At 41.3% G+C, this 11490-nt stretch overlaps 1 protein-coding gene across 2 annotated transcripts in view; it reads left to right on the plus strand.

Annotated features, from left to right (window-relative positions):
* ITFG1 (integrin alpha FG-GAP repeat containing 1) overlaps window positions 1-4908 on the plus strand; it is a 219301-nt gene extending 214393 nt beyond the window's left edge. For both annotated transcript variants that reach the window (XM_006034335.3, XM_025216323.1), the window contains one exon: window positions 3586-4908. In XM_006034335.3, the coding sequence (XP_006034397.1) occupies window positions 3586-3645 (60 nt within the window). In that variant the 3' untranslated portion in view covers window positions 3646-4908. The remainder of the gene's footprint in view (window positions 1-3585) is intronic.
* The last annotated feature ends 6582 nt before the right edge of the window (window positions 4909-11490 follow it).

Raw genomic sequence — 11490 nt, forward strand, 5'->3', positions numbered from 1 at the left:
TCCCCCAATCCCCGCCCGCTGCCCCACCTGGTCCCAGCTCCTGACCCTTTAAAAAAAAAACAAAACCCAGGCTCACCAGCTGCTGCAACAGCCTCGGGGCTTCTGGGGGCTCGTGGCAGAGCCCCCCATGCAGCACAGGGCAATGGGGGGCAGTGGGGATCACCCCCCACCTGGCAGCAGCTAGTGACTTGGGGCTGTTTTGGTTTTTTTTACAGGGCCCGGAGCTGGGGTGGACGGGGCAGCCATGGTGGGGAGGGCTGGGAGACTGGGCAGGGGTCAAAGGGCTCATGGCAGAGCCCCCCACGCAGCGTGGGGTAATGGGGATTGCCCCCCAGCGTGGCAGCAGCCAATGAGTGGGAGCTCTTTTTTTCAAAGAGCCGGGAGCTGAGAGAGTTGGCAGGACAGCCACTGAGAGCGGGTGGGGGATGGGGCCGATTTGGCTGCAGCCAAATCTCCAAATCAGATTCAGCCAAATTGATTCGGGACAGCGATTGGAATCACCAAATCCAATCACTGTCTCCTGAATCAGCCAAATCCGAAGTGAATACTAGCTGCTTCGCACAGACCTAATGTATAAAAACTCAGAGTTTGCAAATATGGGACTCCATAGTGTTGAAAACATGCCGCCCTGTTGTAGTCTTTCTGAGTTTTTTGCAGTAGTAGTATTGCTCTAGTATTTTTCTGTTGTCAAAAAAAAAAAAGAGTGAAAACTAAGAGTAGGCATTTTCCAAGGGGGCCCTCCCTTGGGTCTAAAAGAGTTACGAACCCCTGCACTAGTAGCTTCTGAGCTGCTGCTGAATCCACGCATTGTGGTGTCTTTTCCCATCTGTGCTTCCATATTTACTGCCTTTACAGGTATGCTGCAGCGACCATCTTCTTCCCCTTCCATAGGAATGGAGTGGGCTGGTGGTTACAAATGTTGTATCTTCTTCAAATATTATATCTTTTGGAGGATATTTACTCAATTTGGATAAAATAGTCATCATCCCCCTCTCTCCTCCCCTCCACCTCCCCAGTAATTTTTCAGGGTTGTATAGTGCATTTTATTTAAGTGATGGGCACCCAGTACATATGCTCTTAGCTTAAATAAATGCAAGTGAGACAGGATCAGTTATATTTTTAGCACTGAATTCTGATCTTAGACATCTTACATCTCTCTAAATTGGCAATAATGTGTTAATAAAGAGTTACTGATGTTACCTAGTATTTTACATTTGTGAAGCCCTGTAAAAAGTTAAGCCTCAGAATTAATTAAACCTCAGAAGACTTTGATGAGATACTGTAGGTCAGTATTTACTATCCCAGTTCCTCAGAAGAGGGCACAAAGAATGCCTTGAGCAAAGCCATACATTATATCAATGGCAAGGCTGGGGTTAAAATGCAAGAAACTTTGATTCCTGAACTTTCCTTAGGTCACTAGACTGTTCTGTCACTGCTACCAGACTCCTGGCCAATATATTGCTCTGCCTGGATGCTGCTATTTATCTCTCTCCTATATATAGATATCCAGGATACTCACACCCAGAGTGTTGAAAACAGAGGGTCTATATACAGTTATTCATACATCCCCTTCGGGGGGAAAACAGCATTGTGGTTCCTTATTTCACACACTAGCTGGAATAAGTCCTTCATGCCTCCACTGATATAGACAAAGAGCTGCCTCTGACTACACCATAGTTCTTATACATGGCCATCAGCCATCAAACTCTGTTATCTAAATAATAAATCTAGAAGTCAGGGATAATGTGGTGCTCTGTCACATTTTGGGGGATATCTGGATCCATAAACCAATGACCAGTTCCAATGTGTCACTTATGGATATTTTTACCTTTGACACATCATGCGAAGGATTAACTGAAAAATGCTGAGCAATAATCAATAGAAGGTGTAAATCTTAAGAGCCATAAACTCTGGTAGGTCGAGCAAGGACACTGGAATTCCTAGTTCTAATCCTCCCTTTGTCCTGCTCTGGGGCCTTTGGGCAAATTCCCACATCTGTGTGCTGATATGAGATAAGGAGGTTGTGATGGCTAATCAGTTAACTTTTAAAGTGCTACTCTAAGTAATCAGTTAATTAACTATTCTAATTAAATAATGTAATATAGAAATACATAAAAATAACATAACCTTTTCAAAATGCATACAGTTGAATGAAAATGGCTTCTTATGTGAAGGCCTTAGTGTTTTATAGATGTGACATGTATTTCTGAGTAGGAAAAAGGATGTCACACTACCCCTTTTTTTTTTTGTTTGACTGAGTTGCAACCTTGGCAGGGTATGTCCGTGCCACAAAGCCAGACTGAGATATGCTGTTAACTTCACAGAGAGCTGTGTTGCTGTCAGAGAATATTGAAAGTCTGACAGCCAAATCCAGTGGAACACAATTAACCCAATAGGGAGTCCTATTGTACACTGATGATGCTTGTGACAAGGAAATCTCTGAAATGGAGCCAGCACATGTGACAACATGGTTCCCACAAGCCAGCTTCCATTAGAAAAATGAAGTCCATATATGTATGTCTAGTAAAATTGTCACAAGTTAACCAGCTTACGCACAAATGTAGATGCCCATCCAACAGCATGAGGATAAAAAAACACTAACAAGATTGTACTTGCTCATCAAAAATATTACTCAGTGCAAGCAAGCAAGCATGAATGAATACATTTTGCAAGTCAGGCAGATGACCAGCTTATGCATATATTAGAAATGACATTAAACTCTTTGTATAGGCAAACATACCTTGTCACACATAAAGTTAATCTTGGTTTCTGATATAAAGTTCTGGCTATATCTAGTAAATCTTGAAAAGAAATATATAGGAAAACTGTTCAGGATTGGAAAGAGACCAAGGCATATAGAAGATAACCACATGTAACTAGTGGCCATGCAGGTATAGATGAACTGAATATTTTCCTTATTTGTCCAAGTAACCACAAGCCCATAAAAATGTCCTTTTGAGGTGAGTGAGAGGAAGAACCAAACAGGCAGAAAGTCACAACCTTCACATTTTCATCTTTGTTTCTACTAATCCACAAAATGTAACTCTGTTTCTCAGCCCTGGTTTTTAACACTGTTGATTATTGTAGCAACCTTATCATTGCTTTTGACAACTTTCTCTTAATTTTGTTTTAATAAACAGAATTTTTAAGGGATAATCTAGTTTTAAAAGGACAGTAGAGGTGGGGCCATTTATATTTGATTCAGAACCAGTTCACCTTATCATATTTACAGTACAGAATAAATGTGCACTAGGAAGCATTTTTGGTTTAACTACTTAAGCAATAGTCCTTTGAAAACCATTTACTTAAGACAATCAGAAGTATTGAGTCATTAATAATAAAACAACTGATTATTACCTACAGCAGTCAATTAAGAGAAGATTATTGGTATTCTAAATTGACACCTATTACATACTAATTATTGAGGCTTTTATTAAACCTCAGTAATCTGGCAAATGAATGACAAATGAATACCAGTGTTAAAAAATCAGACTCCCTGACATTTGACAAATTTTCTAACTGTCAGAATGCTGGGTAGGTTTTTGGTCTTTTATCTTATCAACTGTTATTAATCTTTATTTTCAGAAAGCAGATGACAGAGAGAAACGTCAGGAAGCCCATCGGTTCCATTTTGATGCTATGTGACATGCCTCCGTAGCAATGAAAAAGCTGCTATTCATTCGCTTAATCAAACTACTAAATTCTGGCTTGTTAAAAGAAGATGAGGGATTGAGGGATTGTGCGCTGGTTGTAAATGTTGCATTATTTGATATTTATTTGGAAAGCATTAAAATCAGACTTGAATGTTTCACATGGCCCTTTGGTAAACAGTTTGTATATATTAACAGTTGTTCTTTATTTAACAAAACTGTAAATTTATTTTTCTTAGTAAGGGATCATATAGCATGTATTCCAGCGTTTACATACTGCCACTTCTTCCAGTACAACATTTGATGGAAAGGGAGTCATGTGTAAATAAATTTTAGTATCTCAATGAGCAAAATTCTTTAGTGCCACTTGAATTGGTTTTGCCATTTATACCTTCCCACAATGTAAATTACATTTCTTTGTAAATGAATCTTAAGCAGATTGTCTGATGACACGTTCTGCATTAGTTATTATGACTATATTCCAGAGGTGTTTGATCGAAAGTGTTTGGTATTTTTTCCTTTGTTTTAATCCTTGTATGGAACAGTAACATGAAAATTCATATATCGGAAGATTAAAACAACTCTGCAAAGGCAGTCTCACCAAATAACTAATTATTAGGTGTCTGCACTTAACATGTATTAATTCTGTGTATGAAAAATTAAGCAAATTAAAAGTTTAGATAAAAACGTATCATAACCAGGAATGTGCGTTTTTAAGAGCTACTTCCTAAAAAAGATCTGATCAACTTTTTGCCTGGTTATTTATACTCATCATGGGACTGTATTTAAATTTAATTATGAAAACGAGTAACCAACAAAACCATGAGTGGAGTTTGGTTTCTTTCTGGAGGGGAGAGTGGGGGTGAAAGGAAAACTTTTTGTAAAAACTGAGATCAAATCCTATATCTTGCCCGTTTTCATACGAAAGACTATTCATAATTAAGGGATGAAGTACCTTGTGATTCATATTATGTAAATGACTTACAAAGTCGCCTTATTTCACTGTCCCCAAATTCCTTAAGATTATGATGATTATGTCTCCAGAGAAGCTCAATTTTGTATTTAAAATGTTGATAATCTTTCACCTAATCACCCACAATATTACAGCAATTGTAATACACACATTCTCTGAAAAGAATCATGCTTTTCTTTTATATATTACAGTTGTTCCTTTATTTTAAGAATGATTTGCACTTACATGACTTATTGTGTATTTAAAAATGTTAATGTGCATTCCAAATAAATGTTATTTATTAAATCAAAGCACATCTGTTGCTCAGATTTTATTGCTGGTGCTGTCTTTGTCAGAGCGTTGTTTATCTGCATCTTGGTCTGGCTTCTGCCTCACAACTTGTTTGGGTCACCTATTTAAACTTCTGATACTCCTATCACCCATTAACATTGAGTTGTTAATACAGGAACAGAAGAAGAAAGCAGAAACGAAGATAAACTGCTTTTACCCGTAATTAGAACTGTATTATTCTGTCACACTTCGCACTTAACAATGAGCTGTTCATATAGCAGCAGCAAGAGAAGGGGAACCATCAGTGAAACAGCGCTGCCAAGCTTAGGAATTTTCACTACTACCAGCAACTTGTATACAGAGCAATTACACATAGCTCACAGATACTGATCAGGCCCTGAAAAGGTAAACTTTGTGTTACCCCTGTGCCTCTGGCGTTAACACACCCACGATATTTCTCTTAATTCAGCAAAGCATCAACAGTGGACCTTCCAAGGAAACTTTAACCTTTTGCATGAGTCCCTTTATAGCCCTACTATGCTTTTATTTCTACAACTGGAGAAACAGCCATGCAGCAAAGTTACAGGTTCTGATAAGGATTTACTCATCCAGCAGGATGTTCAGTGATAGAAACACAGAACTAAAAGGGCTTCATGAATCATGAGACGTCGAATCTACTCCCCAAGGTTCACAGCCAGTCATTTACCCAAAGATTCCTAAAAACTGACCACTCCAAACTACAAGGCACAAAGCAAAAACACCAGGAACATGGTGCAAAACACAGGTAAAAAGCAGAAATAGCAGTGCCAGTGACCTTCAGTGCAATAACAGAGGAGTAATCGGTTACTGTGGGCATGCCTACACGTTCATTAATATGTGGTGGTTACTGTGCATTTAATTTAGTACTTGTATAACCAAGTACTAAGTAAATGCGCAGTAACTGAAGTTACTACACAGTAGTGCCCCCAAACACCTTTTTAGTGACACTACCGTGCAATATTTAGCATAACAATACTGCACAGTAGCGTATAAGCACTGTTTGTGCTGTTAGGCACTCCTGTGCTGTATTATTAGGCTACTGTGCAGTTAGCATCTCGTGTAGACACAGCCTGTATGTTCCAAAACCACACCCCATACTAGACAGGAAGGACCTACAGTCCCTGCCAAGAGGTCCTTGAAAGATCGATTATGACACTAGAAGGGGAGGGAGGTGCTAGGGGTTAGAAGAATTTATTCCCCATTAAAGCTACAAGCCAGCCCAGGTTTGCCACTATAGCACCTAATGAAAAATGTATTACCTCATGTTTCTGCCAAAATTATTAGTATTTAAATAAATTCTTTCTGACACTTAAATTGCCATCACTGGGCTTCTGAACTACCATCCCAATAAATACAACTTGCAAATCCCTTGCCTCTTGTTGCTTTTGTTTCAGGATATTTTGAATGCTAAACAGTACAAAATTGCTTTGTTTAAGGTTTTCTTTGAAACCGCAAGAAGAAACTTTTTTTAAAATAAAGATTAAAGTCTGCAATAAGTTCTGCTGTCACCACATATAGAAGTGTACTTATAATTATGATGCATAATACATTGTCAATACTGCCTACAAACATTATACGCTTCTATTGTTAAAATTGCAGTAAGTGTGGTTTAGTTCTGTACTTGGACTTTCCATGCTGCAGGTGTCAAAAATAATTTTCAGCAAGCTTGCCACCAGTAACAGCATGCTCAAGGCTGCAACTGTAATTAGAAAGTGTGTTTCCAAGTGCTCTTCACAGTAATTGGGTGGTGAGAAGTTATTCTAGCTATATAAACTTTCAGAACACATCCACAATACGCAGCCGTGGTGAATAATGCTATTGGGACACTTCTTCAGTGTGAAATCTCACCTATGCAGAAATCTTGTCAACAAGACAAATGGCAGATGGTTGAAATATCAGTCATCATTGTTCTCATCTCCTATGAGACAAATCTTCAAATCCCAATCCTCCTCCCGGATTTGTCACTAATGCACCAATAATCCTGAATCGAAAGCTGAAAAGTTAAGTTACCTCCCCCAGATCAATAGACTGTATACTATGCAGTGTGTATCCTCTCTGCACAAGTCATTTTTCCTTACAAAACAGTTGCAAATTTGCTACAATTAGGGTGTGGCTACAGATGATGCTACGTTGCTGTAGTGACACACTATGGCCATGTAGCATCCACAGATGTCTACATGTGACCAGCAGCTACATCACTGAAGTGGCGCGCTTCCCCAATATAGCACACTGCTTCAGCAAAGTAGCTGCTAAAAATAACCATGCGCCATGCGTACAGCACAGCATGGGCAGTTACTGCACCGTGCTTTAGTACTAAAGTACGGTGCAGTGACAACATCGCCATAGGGCAACTTGCAGACGCGCCTTTCCGGGCCAAGCACCTATTACAATCCACTGAACAATTCAGGACTTCAATTCTCCTTCACCATAAATGGTAGCTAGATGTATCTAAGGATTAAACTGTAAGAGGTTCCCCTGTATTTGTCTACGATAATCACAGTCTAAATTTGAGGTGGAATATGTAGATACCATGCTAGCTACAATGTCTGAGGTTCAAATAATAAAATGAATATTGGAAATCCAGGAAATAAAAATAAACTTAAAAAAAAATTAGACAGGAATGTAAAATGTTACAGTTTTTTCACCCAAACAACTGTAAGTCTATGCCCTAAGCAAAATCAGCCCCCATTTTCCCTATTGGGCGTGTTTATTTTTAGACTGAAGATTTCTAAGCAGGTTTTAAAGAAGCCTCTAGCTACAGATATCTAAAGCCAAGAAATGCTGCTGTATTGGCTCATTGACTATATCAATGGTGTCCTCAATTATTTACTACATTTTTTTTTCATTAGGGCAATTTATTTGGAGACAGTGCTGTACTTTATATCATTTGCAGGTGTCATTTTGCAAATATTAATCACAAATTCAGGTTTTGTGCCTGAATTCATAAATATGCTAAACATGATGCAACACAGCATATGATATTATCTACATTAACAATCCTTGTTCCTACATTTAAATTTCATGAACTGGACCTAGGAGACTTTTAGATATGTTCTGCCTTGTGTCTAATGCACACATGTAATCACTAATTCACAAAAATCTTAGAGAAGGAAATGGTTTTCAGAATCAGAAAAGGTTGCATCTTTCTGTGAACTGCATTCAGCCACAAAGAAGGATCAGCTTGGCTCAACCAACATACAGCCCAGGAAGGGAATGGATTCTTGATTAAATAAACCTGCTAAAGCCTCAGTATTTGCTTGTTTAGAGGAACAACCAAGACTACATGTACTTGAAGTATTAACCTTGGAATGTAACTCTGTAATGAATAACTGAAAATGTGAACACATATTATGATAACACTTGGATAGACAGTGGGTAACTCATTGCTGTGGTCTTACTTGTCAGTGCGCTGATTCTCTGCCAGAGAACCATTGATTTGTATACAAAATATTGTGGCTAACTCATCATCTGTTAGTGTAACTCCTCCTTTCCAAATGTACGCTCCTAAATGGCAATTAAATTTGCTTTGGATAAGCAGTCAGCTTAAAAGGTGTCTTCCCTAGCACCTCTGAAACTTACTGATACTTGCAAAGCATTGGATGCTCTTCAGCTTTCCTTTGCACAACAAGGCATAGAGAGTAGGGCTGTATGAAGCTTCAGTCGCTGATTCGATTCAGCAGAGATTCGGCCCATTTTGGTGGCCAAATCTCCAAATCCGAATCAAATCAGGAGACCCTTTAATCTGTCTGAATTGAATCGGAACACTACAAATCAATTCAGATAGATTCGGAAAGATTCGACGATTTGGACATAGACACAGCTTTAGATGTTTTTTCTACATACCTCAAGGTACCAGGTGACTCATGAATGCTGGGGCGGATGGAGCATCCTACAGGAGTGTAGGGGCTCCCCAGCATGCTTGGCAGCAGATCCAGAAGTGGACTAGAAGCACTTCTGGTCCACTTCCAGGTCCAGTGGGGAGCGTGCCCCGTGACTCAGCAACTGGTGCCTCCTGGGCCTGGGGGGGGCCCCCAAAGGTCCCCCCATGGCTGATTGCTGAGCTAGGGAATGCAGGGGGGGTCCCTGCGTGCTCTGGGTCCACCACTGAGCATGTGGGGGGCTCACCCCACGCTCCTGTGGGGCGCTCCATCTGCCCCAGCATCACAGCATTCACGAGCCATGCCAGCTACCTCAAGGTATGTCGAAAAAACATTTAAAGCTGTGTCTATGGCCAAATTGCTGATTCCCTGAATCAGCATCGAATCTTCAGATTCGGATTCGGCTGAATTGAATCGGGACAGTGATCCGAATCAACAAATTGAATCACTGTCCTCTATTCAGGCTGAATCTGAATCGAATGTGGCCCGTTTCGACACCCCTAATAGGCAGTCAACAGTTCCACTGTGCAGGATGATCTATTTTGGCGATTAGGGCAGCTAATGTTTACAAAGCAAACATTTCTGACCTTTTTTACATCATCATCATTGTGTAATGCATTTATATGTATAATCTTACAATTCTCACATAAGCCAGGGTGTGTGTAATTTGCATTTGGGATCATAGGAATTGTCTTCATTATAAATATAACGTATTGTGTCTCAATATGGCATGCAAAATGCATCTCATGACAAGTTGAAAATGGATAACTATTGATAATTAGTCTCTCATGAATAATTAGTCATCATTACCAACTCCCTTGGAATAATCAATTAACCAAATGTAACTGTTTTCCAAACAGGAAAAAAAACAAAACCTGTTCTACATCTTTAAGCAAAATTCCCAACTTCTTCCATGATGGCACTCTATAAAACCTATACACATGTATTTGTACTTTCCCATCTTTAAAGCAATTTCCACATAATCTCAAGGCCAAAAAATGGTCCACTGGCCAAAGGCCATTCTTTCATTCCAGCCCATCAATTACTCCAGATGCCTTTGACATTATTTCAAAAAAATAATGCAACAAAATAAAAGCTGCAGCCCCCTCGCTACCACTAGCACATTTGCAAGTGTGATTTGTAGTGGTGAGTTCAGGGCAGGGAAAGGCAAATCAGTTTTAATAATGGAAAGAAAGACAGCCTGCTGCAGCTGTTCAATTACAGCTGCGCGTGTAAGCACACGTGTAAGTATTTAACTTCACAAAAAATCAGTGTTCCCACTGGCTTCAATAATATTATTCACATGCAAACATCTAAATACATGCCTAAATATCTAAATTTCATATGGCCCTTCATCCAAGGAAAAGTATTTCAACAATTGTAATGACTATAAAGTTTATTGGTCCTTAGTAACTTCCAATCCAAGTTAGTATAATTTAAATCACTCGAGGGCATCCGTCACTGCAGTGCAAAAGCAAAGTTGTGCTGAGTGGGCATTAGGAGATTCCACTCCTAGCTTAAGCTACCGCTGCTTAGTACATAAGATGTCACTGCTTGTTAGTTTTAGCATATTTTTCTTATCTTTGGTAGTTTTAGGACAAGTACCTGTATTTTTAATGCAACCCAAGTCTCTGATCCGAGAGGACCACATCACAATAAGGCTAACCAGGACCTAGTTACACAATAGGTGCCCAAGTCACAAAGCAAGATGCAAATCGAGGTCACTGTTTTAAATGCCCAGATTCTTTAGGCCTAACTGTTGCCTAAACTCTGCTGAGATCCAGCTTAGTCCTGGCAGGCACCTGAAGTCCACCCAGGTCCCAGCTTTCCTAGATGCAGTCAGAGCAACTGTGTGACGCACACTGCACGTGGAGGAGAATCTTTGCTGCTGCTCTGTGTATTTTTTCACCGATGACTGACGAGTGCAAAATGCTGATAGATGTTGATAGACTTGAGAGGGTCCAGAGGAGGTCACTCGTATGGTTAAGGGCTTACTGGACAAGCCCTATGAGGAGAGACTGAGGGACCTGGACCTCTTCAGCCTCCGCAAAAGAAGGCTGAGAGGCGATCTTGTGGCTGCCGACAAATTCATTAGGGAGGGCGCAGCAAGGGATCGGAGATGCTCTGTTCACCAGGGCGCCTCTCCGGGTAACAAGGTCACAAACTGACAGAGAGCAGATTTAGGCTGGATATCAGGAAAAACTTCACAGTAAGAGTGGCCAAAATTTGGAAAGGCCTTGCAAGGGAGGTGGTGCTGTCCCCTATCCTGGGGGTCTTCAAGGGAAGGCTGGACAGGCATCTGGCTGGGTCATCTGACCCAGCACTCTTCCCTGCCCAGGCCGGGGGTCGGACTCGATGATCTCCGAGGTCCCTTCCGCCCCCGGCACCACGAACCCCTGCAGCGCAGCGCAGCGCAGCGCCCTCCGCCCGGGTCACCCCCTGCTTCCTTTGCCCTCTCTCCCCTGGTCCCGGCGGACCCTGCACCCTCGGCTCCTCAGCTGGGCTGCAAGGGGCTTTCCCCGGCCACCAGCTGGGGGACCGGCCCGCGGGAGGCGGCGGGGGAGGCAGGGGATGGATCCACCCCTCGGGGTCGCGCGCAGCTGGCGGGATGCCCCCCGTGCGCCGACCTGCCCACGGCCGGCACCTCCCAGGCGGGCGAGGCTGTGCCCGTCCCCTCGGC

This window comes from Alligator sinensis, unplaced genomic scaffold (assembly GCF_000455745.1).
Source record: "Alligator sinensis unplaced genomic scaffold, ASM45574v1 scaffold827_1, whole genome shotgun sequence".
Taxonomy (NCBI): Eukaryota; Metazoa; Chordata; order Crocodylia; family Alligatoridae; genus Alligator; species Alligator sinensis.